At 42.2% G+C, this 22426-nt stretch overlaps 1 protein-coding gene across 2 annotated transcripts in view; it reads right to left on the bottom strand.

Annotated features, from left to right (window-relative positions):
• Positions 1-22426, bottom strand: part of tmtc3 (transmembrane O-mannosyltransferase targeting cadherins 3) — a 130385-nt gene that overhangs the window by 82302 nt on the left and 25657 nt on the right. Inside the window, exons 2-5 of one of the 2 annotated variants that reach the window (XM_063058372.1) lie at positions 17300-17500; positions 13982-14200; positions 5081-5180; positions 1517-1632 (exon numbers count right to left, since the gene is read on the bottom strand). In XM_063058372.1, coding sequence (XP_062914442.1) covers positions 1517-1632; positions 5081-5180; positions 13982-14200; positions 17300-17488 — 624 coding nt within the window. In that variant the 5' untranslated portion in view covers positions 17489-17500. The remainder of the gene's footprint in view (positions 1-1516; positions 1633-5080; positions 5181-13981; positions 14201-17299; positions 17501-22426) is intronic. The other variant, XM_063058373.1, reaches the window with a different exon arrangement.

Raw genomic sequence — 22426 nt, 5'->3', positions numbered from 1 at the left:
CAGAAGTTAGAGAAATCAATGTTTATACCATCAGGTTGGAGGCTACTGAGACAGAATATAAGGTATTGCTCCTCCAATTTGAAAGTAGCGTCACTGTGGTAATGGTGGACTAGTATGTCAGAATGGGACTGGGGATTGGAATTGAAATGGTTGGCCACTGGGAAATCCTGCATTTTGTGGGTGGAATGAAGGTGCTCTAAAAGCAGTCTCCAAACCACATCAGGTGTCACCAGTGTAGAGGAGGCCGCATCAGGAGCACTGGATACAGATGACCCCAACAAATTCACAGGTAAACTGTCCCCTTACTTGGAAGGACTGTTTGGGGCCATTATTATTATTGTTTTTTTTTCAGCTCAAGCAGGTAAAACCTGAACTACGGGCATAGCCAGGCACTCTCATTTGTCAATTGCTAGGAATTTTCGGACTATTCTAGTGGTGTTTAGTATTGTGGCTATCTGAAGATTTACATAAATATTACAGCGTGGCCCTAATTGTTTAATTCTATTGTGTAGTACCTTTGGGATGACACCAGTTGTAGATATTACTATTGGGACAATGTACAGTATAGCCTGTTCATGTTCCAGTCTTTCAATTTTCTTTTTAAATTTAGCATATTTCTGGTGCTTTAACTTATTGATTTATGTGTGTTATGTGTGTTTGTAATGCCTATATCTATTAAAATAAGTTGTTCTTGTTTGTTTATCCTGTAATATTATATCCAGACAGTTATTATGGATTGTCCTATCTGTAATAACTGATCGGTCATAATATAATTTGAGGTATTCTGACTCTAAAACAGGAATCAGGCTTGTATTTATAGTAAATTACTATTATTATTTAATTGTTTACTAAGCCAGATTTCAGCATCTGCAGTGCTGTATCTCCAGTTTACTACTGTTTCAACCAGCACTTTCTTTCTGACAACCGCGAAGGGCTACCTGATGCTCCTAGTGGCCATCTATTTCAATTTAACTCCAACCTGATGGCATGAACCTTGACTTCTCCAACTTCCGGTAACTATTCCCCTTCCCTCCTCCTCCATTTTTTCATTCCCTATTTTGGTTACCCTCTCACCCCTTCTCTTCATCTGCTCAACACATTCCTCTGATTCCCCTTCTCCTTCCCTTTCTTCCATGGTCCATTGTCTTCTTGTACTAGATTTCTTCTTCTTCAGTCTTTACCTCTTCCACCTCCCAGATTCTTACTTCCTCTCCCTCCCCCACCCATCTTCCCCCTCACCTGGTCCCACCTATCACCTACCAACTGTACTCCTTCCTCCCCTTCACCTTTTTATGCTGGCTTCTAGCCCCTTTCTTTACAGTCCTGATGAAGGGTCTCAGCCTGAGTTGTTGACTGTTTATTCTCCTCCAGAGATGCTGCTTGACCTGCTGAATTCCTCCAGTAATTTGTCTGAGTGATGCTGTATAATATATGTTAAGAAAGGCATCATAAGCATGCACCATGAGGAACTAGAATTCTATCAATATGAGCAATACATTTACATTTCATTACTTACCCCTTGGGCAACAAAGATTTCATACACGAAGCATATGCCAATGACCGTAATTCCCTGTTCTTTGCACAATGTTGCAGCAGCAACTAAAATTATAGTAACCACAATGGGTGTCCACACTGCAAGCAGAAGAAAAAACAACTTCTATCATCTCATTCTATCTAATCAGTTCCCAGGGTACATGCAGATTGCCAATGATAAAGACTTCACAACTTCAAGATCTGCAAAAACTCTTCATAACAAACGAAGTCATCAGTGTTGTAATGAAGATATTGAGATAAACAATTGCACAAAGCAAAATCCCATAAACAGCAATGGAATGGTTCACCAGATATTTTCAGCAGGTCAGCCAGCATCTATAGAGAGGAATAAACAGTCATTGTGGGCCGAGACTCTTCAAGCGAGTCCTGACGAAATGCCTTGGCTCAAAACGTTGACTGATATTCAAAGTAAATTTATTTATTATCAGTACTTGTACATGACACCATATGCAGTGCTACCGTGAAATGTATTTTTTTGTGGGGATTCACAGTAGAACAGTGAAATTACCCTCCATAGTTGCTGTCTGACTTGCTGAGTTTCTCCAGCATTTTGCGTGTGTTACTCAAGAAATCTCGCATCTGCAGAATCTCATGCTTACGTCAGTAAGTAACCTGTTCTGTAAAGCCCAATCCATGCTCAGGGAAGAGCAGCAAATATATCCTGTCCCATTTATCACTTGATCCCTCTAGTCCCGAGAAAAATATCCAGATCTTTCTGGAACTTATTCGTCATTTTGCTTCAACTGCTTTCTGTGGTTCACGACTCTGTGGAAGAGGAAAATTTTCACCTTGGTTTTAAATGGCTTACCCCTTATCCTTGGACATTATCTATCCATTGGGAACTTCTTCCTATATGGGAAGAATAGGTCAAATGTCTTAATTCTGCTCCTATGTCTTATGGTCTTGAGTATAATTTGATTTACCAGGCTCTGTTATCCGCTGGTCTGGATGAGTGCAGCTCTAACAACTAAAGAAACTGGACACTATTCAGGTTAAGGCAGTCTGCCTGACTGGCACCCATCATACACTCTAAACTTTGATGCAAAGGTTAAAAAAAAAGTTCAAAGGTTCATTTATTATCAAAGCAGGTATCCATATACAACTCTGAAATTTGTCTTCTCCAGATAGCCAGGAAACAAAGAAAGAACATGTTTAAGTCATTCAGAGAGAAATATCAAACCCACCCCCACCACTCACACAAAATGGAACAGGAACATCCACCTCCAAAAAACAACTCCTTGCCCTGCACCAAAAAAAAACTAACAGAACACAACAGAATATCAACCCACAAACACCCTCCCCTCGTACAATATGGAAAAGGAACAGGTGATTAAAAAAAAACACAGAATATAAAAACTATAAGTCTGAATAAGTCCAGAGCCCATAAGTGCAATCGTCCAATCCATAAATGCAGAACAAAGATACCATCCTCCAATATCACCAACAGCACAAAGTAATTGACATAGAGCACTCTATGCAAAAATGGGCCTTTTGGCCCATCAAGTACATGCTTAACCACTACTCTGGCTAGTTCCATCGACCCACACCTGGTTCAAATCCTTCCAAACCTCTCTCATCCATGTACTTATACAAACTTCTCTTAAATATAGAAATTAAACCTGCATCCACCGCTTCTGCTGGCAGCTCCTTTTACACTCGTACCACTCTCTTGAGTAAAGAAGATCCACCTCACGTTCCCCTTAAATATTCCTCCTTTCGCCCTTAACCCATGACCTCTAGTTCTAGTCTCATCCAACCTCAGGAGGAAAAGCATGCTTGCATTTACCATATCTATACCCTTCATAATTTTGTATTCCTTTACCAAATCTCCCCTCAATCTCCTATGTTCAAATAAAGTTCTAACCTATTCAGCCTTTCCTTATACAGTAAGTCAGGTCCTCAAGTTCCGGCAAGATTCTTGTATTTCTTTTTCTGCACTCTTTCAATCTTATTCATATTGTTCCTGTACCCAGGTGAACAAAATTGCAAATAATACTCCAAATTTGGCCTCAGCAACATCTTATATAACTTCAGCAAATTATCTCCACTCCTATACTCAATACTTTGTTTTATGAAGGTCAATCTACCAAAAGCTCTCTTTAAGATCCTTTCCATCTGTGACACCACTTTCAGGGAATTATGGATCTGTATTCCCAGATCTCTTTGTTCTACTGCACTCCTTACCACAATGCTTCTATTAGAATAGTAAATACACTTCAAAAGACCTTCCTTGAGCCAACTGTTTTGGATACTGGAAGGGTTCATATCATTGCAGGGTTTTCTTGTACAATGAAGGTTTAAGCGACCATGAATAGGTTAACTCCATTTAGGAGCTGGCACTGTAGGGCAAATGGCAACCTCTTGCTGTGCTTCATACTGCCATCACTCCACGAAAATTTTAAGACTGATTTATGGTTTACAGCAATGAATTCTACAGATTCACCGCACTTTAGCTAAAGAAATTCCTCCTCAACTGTGTCCTTCTATTTCGAGACTGTGCCCTCTGGTCCTAGACTCCCCCACTATAGGAAACATCCCCTCCACAATCAAAATACTCACAATAGTCCAATCATTTTACAAAATTCTATGGATAGTGGAATAGTAGCTGCTGAATGGAAAAGAACCTCGCTATTTAAACAAGGGAGAGAGAAAATCAGGAATAAACAAGAATTGTTTGTAAGTGAGAGAATGGGATTGATGAGATAGTCCTGAGATCTAGCACAGTGGGCTGAATAGCCATTTATGCTCTCAGAAACGCAAAATGAATTAAATGGGATCCAGTTAAAACTTGCAAAACACTGACTTATAATACATACAAAATGCTGGAGGAACTCAGTAGTCAGGCAGCATCCATGGAAGGGAATAAACAGTTGATGTTTCAGGCCAAGACCCTTCATCAGGACTGGAAAGAAGCCAAAATAAGGTGGAGGAAGGTGAGGAAGGGGAAGGAGGACAAGCTGGCAGGTGATAGATGAGACCAGCTAATGGGGAAGGGGTATGAAGTGAGAAGCTGGCATGTGATATGACAAATAAACAGACTAGATGCGAGAAGGCTCTTGCTCCTGGCTGGGGTGCTTAGGATGAGATGTCACAGTCTCAGAATACCATTTACAAAAGAGATGAGCAGCAGGAATTTTTCACTCAGATGGTGGAAAACTATTGAATTTACTACTAATGAAGGTGTAAATAGTTCAGAAGGAAGCAGATAAATTATTAGACACAAATGACACATGGGTTACAGAGAGAGTGCACAAATATAATATTTAGCTGAATGATTAGCCACATTGTACTAAATGCTGGAGAAGGCTCCTATGCTCCTAATTTTCTATGTTTTGACCAATTAGTCATCTCAAGTTGAAAAATGACATAGCCTTAAGCCAAACAACCCTTAAAGATGAAGACATCTACGTTTAATGGCCAGCTTCTTATGTTGTGAACTATTTGCTAGATTCCACAGCTGTATTTCCCTTAATATTCTTGATACACAGGCTTTGGTGAGCATTAAGGAAAATAAAAGTGGTATTACCGATTGAATTGTTGGGACCTTTAGATTTGGTGTATGATAAAAATGCAGCCAGAAAGAAAACAGAGGACAAGAGTTCAGCTCGACCCACGACTCCAGTAACCTGTAGATTAAACAGAGAGACACTGAGATGTAAATCTCCATGAAAGATTGTATTTAATGATACAAAAAAATCAAAACTTCTTAACTATTGCTGGGGTTTCTCCGCCCAGCAGGACATCAAAGTTCATAAAGACTCTTTATAAGATGCCCACCTTAACCATAAACATTACAAAAAATGCTAAACAATTTTATAGAAGAGCACTAAATTTAACCTTCAACCAACACGAGAAAAAGAAATCTCATTAGCACATTGCTGTTTGTCAGGAACTGGGCACAAATGGCTTGCATTTTATAAGTGGGAACAAGAAGAGATCATTCATTCCCTTGATTCTACTCTACTAATGAACAAGAATGTGCCTGATCTTCTACACGAGGTATATCTTGAAAAAAACGAACAAATAAGAATAAGTCAGGTGCTTACAGTGATTTGCATACTGTAGATGAACTTAAGGTGATATTCAATCAGCACGAGGGAGAATGGCTAATGTAACGCTATTATAGTGCCAGCCATCAGTGATCAGGGTTTAGTTCCCAGCACTGACTGAAAATAGTCTCTATGTTCTCCCTGTGACCGTGTGGGTGCTCCTGTTTCTTCCCTTATTCCAAAGAATGATGGTTAGGGGTAAGAAGGCTGGCACTTGAAGCATGGTGACACTTGAGGGCTGTCCCCAGTATATCCTCGCAGATTTGATAAAATGCCATGTGACAAATAAAGCAAATCTTTTGTCACTTTTTTAAAAAGTATGTAGGGGAGAGGTGAAAAGGAGGATGGCATCATAGTCAGCACAGACAATGTGTCATCCCCCCCTCTCCCAACCATCTAGTTTCACCTATCACCTGCTAGCTTATACTCTTTCTCCTCCCCCCTTCTTATTCTGACCTGCCCACTTTCTCCCCAGTCCTGATGAAGGGTCTAGCCCGAAATATCAAATATTTATTCTTCTTCATAGATGCTGCCTGACCTGCAGAGCCCAGCATTTTGTGTGTTTCGCAAGATTTCCATCATCTGCAGAATCCTTTGTGTTACTGCATTTAAATGACAGTTTCAAGGAAAGTTTTTCCAAATGCTCTAATGAAAGCACATACTACTTCAATTTGTTTATAATTTGAATGATAATTACTAAAGCCTGAGGGAAGACTTTGCTTGATGGGTTTTCAACAAAAATATTAAACAGCCATTATTAGAACAATTATAAATCATACCATCAACAGCAAACAGTGAAAAATTTCGGTTAATATTATTCATGTCCAAAAGTCTGTAAAACATACAGCTCAATTTGTTAAAATCAGGAGAAGATCTGCAGATGCTGGAAATTGAGCAACACACACTAAATACTGGAGGAGCTCAGCAGGCCAGGCAGCATCGCCTGCTGAGTTCCTCCAGCATTTTGTGTGTGTAGCTCTATTTGTTAAATGCTTACCGAGTGATAAACGCCAGTCATTAAAATCATGAAATAGATGGATGTTTCAGTATGTGGAAAATCCAAAAGACCATAAGACATAGGGGCATAATTAAGCCATTCAGCCTATCAAGTCTGCTTCATCATTCTAAAACCTGGGTGCTGTGGACATAAAATAGTCCCAATGGCTCCAACAGGGAGCTTGAGAGAAGTTTCACTATCCAGAGCATAGAAAATTTGCTGCGACAGAGAACAATTGAACTGAATACCAAACATGCACTTCAGAAGACACAGGAGATTCTGAAAACCCAAAGGAGCACACACAAAAAGCAGGAGGAACTCAGCAGGACCAGCAGCATCTATGGGGAGAAATGAACAGTCGATGTTTTGGCCCGAGATTATTCATAAGCAGCAAAAGCATATATTGACAGAGTAAGATAAAGGTAGTGAATGGGAGCTCTGCTGGAGGAGGATAAAAGAGTTAACATTGGAGGACCATTTGATGTCTTTGAGCCAGTACTCATTGAAATTTAGAAGGATGAGAGGAGATCTCATTGAAATCTACCGAATATTAAAAGGTCTAAATAGAGGGGACGTGGAGAGGGTGTTTCCAATAATGGAGGAACCTAGGACTAGAGGGCACAGCCTCAGAATACACGGACATCCCTTTAGAACAAAGATGAAGAGAAATTTATTTAGCTAGAAGGTGGTAAATCTGTGGAATTCATTGTCACAGATAGTTGTGGAGGTGAAGTCACTGGGTATATTTAAAACGGAGGTTGATAGGTTCTTGATTAGTAGGGGTGTCAAAGGTTATGGGGAGAAGGCAGGATAATGGGATTGAGAGGGATAATAAATCAGTCATAATGGAATTGTAGAGCTGACTCATTTGGCTCCTGTGTCTTATGGTCTTCAAGTGGGACAAATGGCCTGGTTTTGTGTTGTGAATCCCAGGTTTGGTATGACTGTATGGCAAGATGACACAACTAAGTTATGATATGCCACACAGTGGCAGATGTTTGACACTGCATACAGGTATCTTTATCAGACCAGTAATGTATATAAACCAGCAGCTGAGCAGGTCAACATAAAACGTTTTGAAAGTACAGACTGATAAAGGCAAGTTATCGTTTGAGAAGTTCACACCTGACTAACTTCAGTCTTTTTCTGAGATAAGGAAAGGCGATGACAGTATCACATTTGATATACACTTCCAAATGCCTTGTTCTGCATTATTTTCGCAGGTGAGTAGGAACAGGAGCCATTCAACATTTTAAGAACACTTCTTCCCCTCCGCAATCAGATTTCTGAATGGTCTGACTTTGGTGTTTGCCTTTTGCACTATTTCTTTTGTAACTTACAACTATGTTTATGTCCTAACCTATACCATCGCCACGAAACATCAAATATCATGATAGACGATAGTGATAACCCGATTCTGATTCAGTAAGATCTCCCATGTGGCAGAACTGATCCAAAGAGAATGAAGCTCATTAGATTTAAAGCCAAATTTTCAGAAGTTGCACCCAGAACTGTGACAAGTGCTTTAGTGACTGGAAGGATGGTTGCACAAAGACAATGGTTAGTTTTATAATTGTACAGAAACAGGCCCTTCAGCCCACACAAGCCATGCCACCCATGATTTACACTGATATGGTAGTATATCGGTGAGTGGAATGCTATTTGCAGCACCAGCGATCAGTGATCGGAGTTGAATTCCTACCACTGTCTGCAAGGGGTTTGTATCCCCATAACCACGTGGCTTTTCTTCAGGTCCTCCAGTTTCCTTCCACACTCCAAAGGCATACAGGTAGGAGTGGGTTGGTAAGTTGTGGGCGTGCTATGTTGGCGACAGAAGAATGGTGACAATTATGGGCTGCCCCAGCATATCCTCGGACTGTGTTGGTTATGGACGCAAACGACACATTTCACTAACACGAGAAAATCTGCAGATGCTGGAAACCCAATGAAACTCACACAAAATGCTGGAGGAATTCAACAGGCCAGGCAGCATCTATAGGAAGAGGTACAGTTGACGTTTCAGGCAGAGACCCTTCATCAGGACCTCATGAAGGATCTTGGCCCGAAACGTCGACTGTTTACTCTTTTCCAATAGGTGCTGCCTGGTCTGCTAATTTCCTCCAGCGATTTGTGTATGACACATTACCCTGTATGTTTCAATGTACATGTGACAAATAATCTTTAAATTTTTAATCCTGTGTTAATCCCTCTTTTTGTTTCATTCTCCCTTATTCTTATCAACTATCAGATTTCAACATTAACCTACACATGATGGGAAATTTACTGTCGGTAATTAACATCTTACCCCACGTCTTTGGGATATTGGAGGACACCGGAGCACCTGGACGGATGCTCACAGTCAGAGGGAGAACATGAAAACCAAACAGACAGCACACAGTCAGCATTGAAGCCCAGTCTCTGATGCTGATTATTCTACCAGCCACTGCTAAGTCCTTTCTTTTCATTATGGAGGGGCAGAGCTTAGAATGATGGCACCGAACAGCGTCTCCTTTGCTTGCATCTTCGGAAACGGCTCTATTTCTATCTTTGATATCTCTTTTTTCCCCTTTCAAGGTTCTTTTCAAGACCCTGACCTGGAGTTAGACGCTGACTTCGGTTCTTTGCGGAAATGGAACTCACTCTCAGGGCCTCACGACCGGCCACTTTTCAATATGCTAAGGACGCGGCCTAGAAAACCAGTGCATCTTCAGGGTGCCGGATTTTCGTGGCTCTGGAGGCAGGTGGATTCAAGGCTGGTGCCGCCGTCACCGACTGATGTGTCGTGAGAGATGGCAGATCGGAAGCTGGCTATGTGCCTAGAGACCCGAGTTCTTTGGGGCACAGGGCTCAGAAAAAGCGACACAACCGAGTTTTAACATCATAAATCAGCGAGCTGATGTCTCCCCTCTCGCTGTGAAACAGGGACACCACCTTTTCCCTTATTAGGGGGAGAGAGAGAGAGCCTGTGGTAAGTTGAATACCGGGTGAGCAAGTAGTCTTTGTGGAACTGCGAGTCTGTGTCTTTATTGATGCTTTGCTGCATGCCTGAATGCTTGGTGGGGGTGGGGGTGCCAATGCTTTTTTGCTGGTGAGGGAGGGGAAAGTTGTTGCTTTGCTGCTGCTTCTGGGTGGGGGGGACGCTGGGGAGGCTTTGGGGTTCTAACATTTAAGTGCTATTCATTCTTTGGGGTACTCCTCTGTTTTCATGGATGTTTGTGAAGAAAAAGAATTTCAGGATGTGTATCGTATACATTTCTCTGACATTAAATGTACCTACTGATACCTATTGAAATGCAGGGTCACAATTAAGTTAGATGTTACTAAAATTCAGTATGCAGCTGGCAGTGAGAACGTGAATCACAGTTAGTCCGAAGCTATCAATAGACTGGATTAGAGAGATCAAAAGTAACAATTCAAGCCAATCTCTAAAAAAATACATTAAAGGGAAAAAAAAGGCACGTCTATATACAATGAGGTCAAAGCCCAGAGGCCTGGGTTTGTGAGTCTGCGAGGGCGAAGCCCGAAGTCAGCAGTACGTAAGTCTACTGGAGACTGGAGGTCAAAGTGGGCCTTTTCTGGGTTGTAGAACTGTCAGTGTGTGTGTGGGTGGGTGTTCAGTTAGGTGGAACGGAGCTTGTTTTGCTGTTGTTGTTCTGAGAATGTGTTGGGTGTATGGGGTGTCAGGGAGGGATGGCACCCCTGATGGGGTGGACACATTGTGCTCCCTTGACAGAAGCAATCCACCATTGGTCCCCACTTCACACTCAGCTCTCACCACTGGCTCAAAGCAGCCACTTGCTGGCAACAGCAGCCACACCTTGGTAAACCGCTTCAACAAGCTGGCTAAACCAGGTGAGGGTAACCAATGGGTTTTAAACCCTCAGTGAGTTTGGGCTTGTCGACCCAAGCTAGCAAAGTCCAGACCCTGCAGTCTGTGCGGAGGTAACCACTAAATTGGCTCAGCGGGATGGAGGCAGACCCAGTAAGGCGCTGTGGAGTGCTTAGAGCATGTTGAGGCATTAAGGACATTATGGCCACCCACTGACTGTATCTGACTTATCGCCAGCCATACTGACTCTGTCTTGCCACTGGATACAGATGGCCTCAGATGGGTGAGTGAGGTTGATGCTGCGCAACTCGATCCTTCCCATCCCAAACTAACGCAAGTCCTGTGATGAAGCAGCAGGTGTGGGTACAATGACAGCTGCCGTCACAAACCTGAACACTGGCGACTCAGGCCATAGGGTCATTATCCACTGATAGAAACTACAGTGGTTTTCAGCAGCCTCCAGAGCAACTGGGCAGCCCTCTTCAGAGTCGATGCTGACAGACCTCAGCCAACTGCTCAACAGGGAGAGAGTTAGCCCAATATAACATCGACATTGCAGCCCTGAGAGAGACCCGGCTTGCGGCAGAGGGCGAACTTTGTGAAAGGGGCACGATATACATTCTTTTGGAGTGGAAGAGGAAATCAAGTCCGACACAAGGCTGGGATCAGATTTGCAATGAAGACAAAGATAACCGTCAAACTTGCTGGACCACCAAAGGGCATGAATGACCGCTTCATGACCATGAAACTCCCCTTGTCACACAGTAGGAAGCATGTCATCATCATTAGCGCTTACACCCCAACCATTACTAACCCAGATGATGTTGTCAAGGGCAAGTTCTACGAAGAACTGCACTCAGTTATAGCCACTATTCTAAAAGCGGACAAGCTTATTATCATCCTTGGTGACTTCAATCCAAAAGTAGGCTCTGACAACATTGAGAAATATGGTGTAGGCTGCTGCAACAGCAACGGCATTCTACTACTCCAGACATTGCCGAACATGAATTGTTGATCACCAACACCACCTTCCACCGCCCACCTGTAACAGGACTTTGTGGATACATCCCTGCTCTAAGCACTGGGATCTAATTGACTACATCATCATCAGGACAAGAGACAGACAGGATGTAAGGGTGACAAAATCTATGTGTGGTGCTGAATGCCAGACTCACCATTTCTAAACATCCGTATCCAGTCCAAGAAAGGCCCTCACGGAGAGAAAGCCCCAAGATAGCTGAACACCTCCAAGCTGAAAAGCAGCAACATAAAGCAGTCTTTTGTTGACACTCTGGAAGATAGTTTCAGCACCACCCCTCTGGGCGATCAGAATGTGGAAACTGTTTGGTCAACCCTTCAGCAGCTGATCAACAACACTGCTACAGAGCTTCTAGAGCCTGCTACCAGAAAGCACAAGGACTGATTTGATGAAAACTGTGTTGACATCAAACAACTGCTGGATGAGAAACATCGTCTCTACAAAGCTTTCCTCAGCAACCCCAAGTCCATCTCAAAGAAGGGCGTCTTCAATAAGATAGAAAGGTCCATACAACACACACTGTCAGACAGAGAATTCCCGGCTGAGTAATAAAGCTGATGAGATCCAGGCATATGCAAGTAGTTATGATTTAAAGAACTTCTATGCTGCATTAAAAGAGGTCTATGACCCCCGTTCATCAGGATCATCCCCTCTCCTTATGATGATGAGAACATGTGATCATGGACAAAGATAGGCTTCATCAACAGGCTGTGCACTTCAACGGTCTTCTGAATTGCTCTTCGACTATAAATGACAAAGCCAGCGGTCACCTGCCCCAAGTACCTGCTAATAAAACATTGCAGATGTTCCACTGACCTTAGCCAAGACCCGGAAAGTGATCTCTTGCGGCAGAGCACCTATATCAGACTCAATACTAGCCAAGGCCTACAATGAAATGGTGCTAGCAGAAAAGCTTCATCAGCTCTCCCAACTCGTGACAGCAAGAGAAAAGTCCACAGGAATTTAAATGATTCATCTGTATAAGCGAAAGTCCTGACAGTCCTGTGATAACTGTCGGGGAATATGCCTGCTGTCTATCGCAGGCAAGATCTTTGCCAGGCTTCTTCTCAACTGTCTCACATCATACCTTGATTGGAGACTCCTAGTAGACAGCCTGTGTGGATTCCGCAAAGACCGTGAGACTACTGACATGGTGTTTGCTGCAAAGCAGCTGAAAGAGAGATGTCAGGAGCAAAATGATGACCAGTACTCATGCTCTGTCAATCCGACTTAAGCTTTTGACACCATTAGCAGAGAGGGTCTGTGGAAGATCATGGCGAAGAGGGTCTGTGGAAGATCATGGCTTAGGGAAATTCATCACGTTGGTGCAGCAATTCCATGAGAGCTAGAGTTCAGGAAAATAGTGAGACATCCAAGCCCTTCCCTGACTTAAATGTGACCAAGCAGGTCTTCATCTTGTCACCAAAGCTGTTCATTCTGGTGTTTCCTGCCATGTTGATTAACACCTGTAGGCATCGGTCATGGTGATGTGATGTAGGCATCTGCATTAAAACTGCTCAGCCTCAGGAGACGCCGAGCAAAAAGTAAGGCTATGACAGACATCATCAGAGACTTCCTTTTTGCTGATGACTGTACCCTCAATGCTGGCTGAAACGATGATATGCAGCACTGTGCCGACAGGTTTTCTGATGCGTGCACTAGATTTGGGCTTACCTGCAACACCAAGACTGAAGTAATGCATCAGCCTTTTTCAGGGAAGTCATACGTTGAACCAAACATCATAATCAATGGTCAAAGACACAACCCAGTGTACAGATTCACATATCTTGGCAGAACACCGTCCCAGAACATCCTCGTTGATGCAACTACTCAAGATATTCTTCACTGTGCATCTATAGAAGTTTGTGAAAGTTTTAGATGACATGCTGAATCTGCGCAAACTTCTAAAAAGTAGAGGCGTTGCCATGCCTTCTTTGCAGCGGTCATGCTCTCTTCTCGCCGCTACAATCGGGAAGGAGCTTTCGGTCTCATACCACCAGGTTCAGGAACAGTTAATACTCTTCAACAATCGGGCTCCTGAACTAACTTGGACAACTTCACTCACTACAACATTGAAATGATCACTGAACACAACTTATGGATTCACTTTCAAGGATTCTACAACTCATGTTTTCAGTATTATTTATTTATTTATTTATTTATTAATTATTACTATTATTATTATTATTATTGTTTATACTTTTGTGTTTGAAGTTAGCTCCTTTTGTACATTGGTTGATTGTCAGTCTTTGCGTGCAAGTTTTCACTGATTCTATCGTATTTCTTTGTACTACTATGAATGCCTGCAACAAAATGAATCTCAGGGTAGTGTATGGTGACAAGTACTTTGATAGTAAATTTATTTTGAACTTTGAGAATGCTCTCCATGGTATATCTGTAGAAATTTGCTGCAGTCTTTGGTGACATTTCAAATCTTGTCAAACTCCTAATGAATAATAGGCACTAACGTGCCTTCTTCACCATACATACAAACATTATAAATCCTCACTTACTGCTTCCGTGTGAATCGGATGAACTGCAAAAAGCAGAGAGGCAATCAGGCTGGATTTTCTGTCCAGGAACAGCTGGCAAACCCGGAGATAAATGACACAGACCACCGCGTGTAGAACAAGGTTTGAGAGGTGGTAGAAAGCAGGATTCAGTTCACTGAACAGGTAGTTTAATCGAAAGGTGAGCACAGTAAGGGGACGGTATGATTTATGGCTCCTCTCCTGCCAAGAAGAAAGCAAAAGTTGACAACTTTAAAATCTATTCATGTCTGGCACCATTAACAAAATAAATTGCTAACACTTGAAATAAACTGCCAGCAACTTATAACAGAAAAGAAAATGCTAAATTATAAAGCAATTCATTTCAGAACATTCTAAGCCATTCGCGATTAAATCACAACAATATTTTTGGTTGAAGTGAAATATTCTTCCCTGTAAATTGTTATATCCAAATAATTTTCTCAGTGGAAGGACTTCCTTGTAATTCCATAAATCACTCCATATTCACCCAGGGAGCACACAGGGCATTCATTTAAAGACTGCAATGTGAACCCGGCAGCATCCCAGCTGGATGTACCAGTTTGAGTTTTTATAAAGATAAAGAATGCAAAGTTTACAAAAGGATTACAAAAGTATGAAGATGACAAAGACAAAGATGACAAAGATAGAAAGATGGCAAAGACAAAGATGACAAACATTACAAAGATAGAGATTAGCTTTATTTGTCACGTACAGTGAAATGTGACATTTGTATCAATGACCAACAGTCCAAGGATGTGCTGGGGCAGCCCGCAAATCTCAACATCATAGTAAGTCCATACTTACTAACCCTCACTAATCAGTGAAACTTTGGAATGTGGGGGAAAAATCAAAGCACGTCTTGTGGTCACAGGGAAAAGTACAAGCTCCTTATAGAGAGGGGCGGGAATTAAACTCCGAACACTGGTGCAGTAAAGCATTATGCTAACTGCTACATTATCATGCCACTTGCCTGAATATAATTATATTCTGGAATATTCCAGATGGATAGCATGCAAATCAAAGCTTTTCACTGTGTCTGGGTCGAGCCATGCCGTCGGGCCGGTGGGATGTTGAGCCAGTGGGGCGTCAAGCCGGGGGATGTCGAGCTGCAGGGGAAGCTGGGTTAGGTTCAGAAGAGCTGACCCGGGTGGAGACTGAGCTGCTGCTTGCTACTCGGGGGCCCCGGAGTTGGTGCCTTCGAGTTGGCACAAAGGCAGCATGCAGTGAAATTGTGAGTGACTGTATTGGACATTGCTTTTGCAACCGCAAGACCCTGTTGGACATTGATTGCCGCAGGCCTGCTTCTCTTGTTTGGTGGTAAGGCAGCAGTGTCGCCTCAGCTGTAGCTAGAACTGGGCTTCAGTCCTCGGGCTTGCGCTATAGCATGGCGTCCAGGCTTGGTTGGGAGGGGTGGCCTCTCCCAACAGTGCTGCCCTCCAGTGGTAGATTGGTGGAATTACAGGCTGGATTACTGGGATCCATCAATTTAAGGAACTTGGTCTTAAAATTTGTTTTCTTACTCGACTATGTTCTTTTTTCCTTTCTCATTATTCTGAATACACATGCATGTTTCTGCACCGTGGCCCCAGAGGAACGCTGTCTCATTCGCTGCATCCATGTATAGTTTGAATGACAATTAAACTTAATTTGATTTGGAGAAGAAAGTGATAATAAACCCAATTCTGAGGATTTGAACCGGTGCCTCAGAATCTCAGTATGGGCCTTTGGATTGCTTGCCCAGTGACTTTAATTCTATTCTTTGCAACTATGCTTATGTTCTCTTCAGACAAGGAAGTTCCTATTAATTTTTTTTGGTTGGACTTCCCAGTACTCTTGCCCACACTGCACCAGAATATGTGGATCCACCTGTGGACCCACCAATAGACAACACTTTAAAAGAACAACATATCCGACTCGTGTGATTGCACTAATTCTACCTTATCAATAGACCTAAGCTTTCAACTCCTTTCTCCACCCACTGTCCAACTGTCTCAATTATGCCTGAGACAAAACACCTTACCTGGTGAAAACCAGGATAAAAGCTTGAATTAAATGCTTCTGTAGGAAATAAAATTGATTTTAAGAGAATACCATTAGAATATATCAGATGAGCAAGCGATTTAATGCTCCACCTCAACATATTCTTGCCATATCCCTAAATTTCACAATAAGTGGAGAACTAAATGATGATGGTTACATTGTTCATCAGGCGTCCATTTAAGACAATTTAACGTCTAAAGTATTCTCCTGGAACTTGTGCAGTGCAGATTAATGAAACTTACTCAACTGTTTATTCATTTCCATAGACAAGGCCTGACCTGCTGAGTTCCTTCCGCATTTTGTGTGTGCTACTCTAATTTTCCACTGGTGTTTAAAAGGAGAAGGTGTCAGTGAGACTTGCAGGGATGTGAGGGGATTGACAAAGTAGACGCTGAGTGAGTGACTCCGTAGGCTGTATTGTGTAGAATTAGTTGACCCCATTAGAAAAAGAGAAGGGCCAATCAAGTAGAGAAGAGGAAAGATTTCTTCATGCTGACAACTTTGGAATTCTTATCCTGAAGGGTGTAGATGCCATCTGTACGTACTCACTAGTATTAACAGAGTTGTGGACACAGCTAAGCACATTACATCACTCCGCTCCATGGTCTCTGTCTATACTTCCTGCTGCCTAAATAAAGTAGCCAACATAATCAAAGACCCCACCCACCTCAGCCATTCTATCTTCTCCCCTATCCCATTGGGCAAAAGATATAAAAGCCTGAAATCATGTACTATTAGGATCATGGACAGTTTCTACCCCATTGATATCAGACTCCTGAATGGACCTCTTGTACGATCAGATGGACTCGGCCTCACAATCTATCTCGTTAAGATTGCACACTTTATTGTTTGCCTGCACTGTACTTTCTTGGTAGCTTTTATACTTCATTCTGCATTGCTGTTGTTTTACTTTATTCTAGCTCTGTTTAATGATTTAATCTGTTTGAACAGTACACAAGGCAAGCTATTCACTGTATCATTGTACATGTGATAATAATAAACCAATACAAACACTTGCACATTAAGGCAAGTGCATCAGACAAGAAAGTGGATATGGTAAAAGATTAAACCATCACATAATGGTAATTGAAACAGCGGACCAAACCAGAGGACCTCTTTATAACTTTGCCCCTCTTACTACTTCAGATGATTTTCTACAATGAAAACTTGGTTAACATCAACCATGATATAAGAAAATAAAAAGTCTCATTTGTAGGGTTAGAATTTCTTTATAAGATCACACAACAACAATGATATTACCTCACTCATTGGGGTTCCCCAGAAGTCATTGAGGAAGAGGTTCTTCACTGGCGTTGAAGGATGCAGATCTTTGTTGTCCAGAATGGCAGAAACATCATCAAAGACAAATCCACAGTAGGTACTGTTCCAGTAACACGCAACCACCACCCCGATCAATAGAAGAATCTCCTTCCAGCTCACTTCAGCCATTCTCACAGGCTGCTGTAGAAAATTAGAACAAAACATTCAAAATATATTTTTATTTGCATCTATAAGGAATGAAGTCAAGCCTATGACATAACATCATTAATGCAATTAGTTTTGTTTCCTGCAAAACTAATTTCTTAACCTGTCAGACAATTATTCCATATAAAGGTAAAGATTAGCTTTATTTGTCACATGTATTTGGAACATACAGTGAAATGCATCGTTGGTGTCAAAACAAATCAGCAAGGATTGTGCTAGGCAGACTGCAAGTGTCACCACGATTCCACGCCAATGTAGCATGTCCACAACTAACCCGTACGCCTTTGGAATGTAGCAGGAAATCGGAGCACCCGGGGAAACCAACGCAGTCACGGGGAGAACATACAAACTTCTTACAGGCAGCAGCAGGAATTGAAACCCAATGTTACAGCTGGCACTGTAAAGCAATTCCACTGACGGATTACCATTCAGTCCACCTCCCTGCAAACCATCACACAATGGGAAGCAGTGGTAACATTTTAAACCCAGTCTCCCATAACAGTTGTTCTTTTGTTTACAAAGCTAGTTTCCCAGGGAATACCCAAACTTGAGCACACAATACATATTTACATTGCTCTCAAACAAATTAACATCATTAATATATGCCTGAATGCTTCGAACTCTTTGTTTAGGTGAACATAAATTGATGGAGAATGTCTGGAAATGTACTATATTGTACAAGGTTGAAAAGATTTACATTTACAAATATTGCTCGATAAGAAAACACCTTCACGGTTGAAAGTCCAGTTGCGTAAATGAACAAATAAAATATGAAAGCTCAAATTACAATAGCTTATCTGAAGCCCATCATCCCTTTTGGGTCATAGGCCGCCAATAGCAGCTTGCCAGAGTCCTCTCTCCTGGGCCAGTCTTTCAAGTTATCCCAGGTGCAGCCCATCTTCTCCTTCCTCTCTCAGGGATGAGGTCCTGTTGCTATAGCACTGAGTCTTTACAGAACGGGGTTGTTAGCCTCACACCTAATCCTCCTCCTCTCGCAGCCGGGCTTGGGACCATCCATGGAGGAGGTCAAATTGCAATAGGAACACAAGAAATTAGTAAGCCAGGGTTGGTTATAGAGTCATAGAGCATGGAAACAGGTCATTTGGCCCATTGAGTCCACACTGACCATCAAAGATCAATTTACAGTATTCCTTTGTTGATCAGTTTATTCACCCCACATTCCCATCAACTCCCCTCAGATTCCACCCCTCACCCACACACTGGGGCAATTTACAGAAGCCAATTGACAAACCAGTTTGCACATCTTTCTGATGTGGGAATAAACCAAAGCACCTGGGGAAGCCCACATCATCACAGAAAGAACATGCAAAGTCCACACACCACCAGTGATCAGATTTGAACCCAGATCTCTGGCACCGATGTTATGCAGTAAGACCCGAGCTAATTTTTTTACCTCACTGTCACCTTCCTATACCAATCCAATATTTCTCAGTTCCATTCCCCTCTAAAAATCTGCCATTGTTCGCTTTGAATATCTCAGCACTGGAGCCAACACTACCCGTTCAGGTGGAGAATTCTAAAGATTCAGTACATTCTGGCAAGGAATTTCATCACATGACAGTGCTGAACATCTAACTCCTTATTGTAGGACTATAACCCCTCGTTCTGGATACCACACTCATTGAAGTGTCATTGCCACAGCCAACTCAACCCAGCACCTTAATAATTTTGTACTCTTAAATGAGATCTTTCATTCTTCTGAACTCAATGAGATAACTAGACTATATTTTTCATAGGTCCAATGAGACAAAGTTACGGTTAAGTGTCAAGAATTTGGTCTTTCCACCATACTCCTAAATGCTGGTTATGTGTATGGGTGTACACAAATTGCTCATTTGTAAACTGTACATGACCTGTGTACTTAATTATCCAGTGGCAACATCACCAGGGCACCAAAGAATTGCATTGCAACATCTTTTACAATAAAGGTCAACATACCAAGTGCTTATAAATGCCTACTTCATAACTCCATATTTTTTTTTTAAAAATGAGAGTCATTGAGCAATACAGCGTCAATAGAGGCCCTTCACCCCGCAAGTCCATGCTGACCATTCATCTCGTCCCAATTTCCTGCAGTCGGCCCATATCCCTCCAAGCCCGTACATTGAGACAAATACAGTAGTATTTGTGTCAACCACTTCCTCTGGCAGCTTGTTCCATATACTCACCACTCTGTGAAAAAAAACTGTCTCACAAGTCCCTTTTAAATCCTTCCCTTCTCATCTGTACTCCTCAGTATTGGATTCTTCGGCCCTGAGAAAAGACTGCTGCCATTCATCTTACCTATGCCCCTCACGATCTTATAAACATTTAGAAGGTCACCCCTTATTTGCCAGCACTCGGAGGAATAAACACCTAGCTTGGCATAACCTTCCTGCCTATAAATCAGGTCCTTTAATCTTTGCAACATCCTTGTAAATCCTTTCCATTCCAGCTGAAATTGCTTTGCCCATTCACTTAACACACATATACATATATATATATATATATACATACATACATACATACACACACACACATACACTCACTCAGTGGCCACTTTAATAGGTGCTTCCTGTACTAATTAAGTGGCCATTCAGTGTACATCGTGATCTTCTGCTACTATAATCTATCCACTTCAAAGTTCGACATGCTGCGCATTCAGAGATGCTCTTCTGTTGTATCACATGGTTTTCTGAGTTACTGTCAACTTCCTGTCAGTATGACCCAGTCTGGCCTTTCTCCTCTGACCCATCTCATTATCAAGGTGCTTTTGCCTATAGAACTGCCACTCAATGGATGTTATTTTTGTTTTTCGCACCATTCTTTATAAACTCCAGAGACCACTGTGCATGGAAATACCAAATCAGCAGATTCTGCGATACTCAAATCACTCTGTCTAGCACCAACAATCAGTCCGTGGTCAAGGTCACTTAGATCAGGTTTCCTCCCCATTCTGATGTTTGGTCTGAATCACAACTGAACCTCCTGACCATGTCTGCATGCTTTTATGCATTGTTGCCACATGGTTGGCTGATTAGATATTTGTATTTATGAACAAGTGTACTGGTGTACTTAATAAAGTGGCCACTGAGTGTATGTAATGATGTAAAGAGAAAAGTAATGAACTGCCTGCAAGTATTTCATGAGGGTTTCTGATTGGCTTCACTTGGATGACTGTGTTAAACAAAGAGATAAAGCTGTCAGTTGGTTGGGAATCAGTCCCATTCACCTCTCAAGGGATTTCTGTGCGCTTAAACAATGAGAGTGGCTGAATTATCAATAAACTAAAATAATGATTTTTAAACTGAGTTCCTTGTCATCTTCCAGGGAGTAGATATGTCCCAGAGTCACACAGCATGGGAAACAGGCATTACTGCCCAACTGTTTCATGCTGACCAAGATGCTCCTCTAAGCATGACTAGTTTATGTGGTACAGTTAGAAACAGATAAAAAGTCCAAAGTCAAAGTAAATTTTATTAGCAAAGTACATATGTCACCATATACAACACACATTCATTTTCCTGCAGGCATAATTAGCAAATCTATTGAATAGCAACTGTAAAAAGAGCAATGAAAGATCACTAGAATATAGAAGACAAACTGTGCAAATGTAAATATAAGTAAACAATGGAACATGAGATAACAAAATAAAGAGTCCTCACTGTGAGATTGTTAGTTGCGGGAACATCTCAATGGATAGACAAGTGTGTGTAGTCACCTCCATTGTTCAAGAGCCTGACGGTTGAGGGGTAGTAACTGTTCTTGAACCTGGTGGTGCAAGCCCTGACACATCGGTACCTTCTATCTGATGGCAGCAATAAGAACATGGCCTGGGTGGTGAGGATCTTTGATGATAGATGCTGCTTTCCTACGGCAGCATTTCATGTAGATGTGCTCAATGGCTGTGAGGGCTTTATTTGTGAGGTACTGGGCTGAATCCACTACCTTTTGTAGGATTTTACATTCAAAGACATTGGTGTTTCCATACCAGGCCATGATGCAGCCAGTCGACACACTCACCACTACACATCTATAGAAGTTTGTCAGAGTTTTAGACGTCATGTCGAATCTCCGCAGACTCCTAAGGAAGTAGAGGTGCTGCTGTGCTTTGCAATTGCACTTACATGCTGGGTCCAGGACAGATCCTCTAAAATTCTAACACCCAGGAACTTAAAGTTGCTAATCCTCTCCTCCTTTGATCTTCCAATGAGGACTGGATCAATAACCTGTGCTTTCCCTCTCCTGAAGACTATTATCAGTTTCTTGAGTGAGAGGTTTTTGTTATGACACCACTCAGCCAAATTTTCAATCACCCTCCTGTATTCATCACCACCTTTGATTTGGTCAATGACAGTGATGTCATCAGCAAACTTGAATATGGTGTTGGAGCTGTGGTTCGCCACACAGTCATAGATGTAAAGCGAGTAGAGCAGGGGGCTAAGCACACAATCCTGAGGTGTACCTGTGCTGATGGACATCATGGAGGAAATGTTGATGGCAATCTGAACTTACCAAGGTCTACAAGTGAATAAATCCAGGATCCAACAGCTGAAGCAGGTATTGAGGCAAAGGTCTTGGAGCTTATTAAAGTTGCTGGTGAATGCAGCAGGCCAGGCAGCATCTCTAGGAAGAGGTACATTCGACGTTTCAGGCCGAGATCCTTCGTCAGGACTAACTGAAGGAAGAGTGAGTAAGGGATTTGAAAGTTGGAGGGGGAGGGGGAGATCCAAAATGATTGGAGAAGACAGGAGGGGGAGGGATGGAGCCAAGAGCTGGACAGGTGATAGGCAAAAGGGATACGAGAGGATCATGGGACAGGAGGTCCGGGAAGAAAGACGGGGGGGGGGGGACCCAGAGGATGGGCAAGGGGTATATTCAGAGGGACAGAGGGAGAAAAAG

Source organism: Mobula hypostoma, chromosome 9 (assembly GCF_963921235.1).
Source record: "Mobula hypostoma chromosome 9, sMobHyp1.1, whole genome shotgun sequence".
Taxonomy (NCBI): domain Eukaryota; kingdom Metazoa; phylum Chordata; class Chondrichthyes; order Myliobatiformes; family Myliobatidae; genus Mobula; species Mobula hypostoma.
Note: the sequence above shows the minus strand (reverse complement) of the source record. Positions and strands in the feature narration are given on the sequence as shown.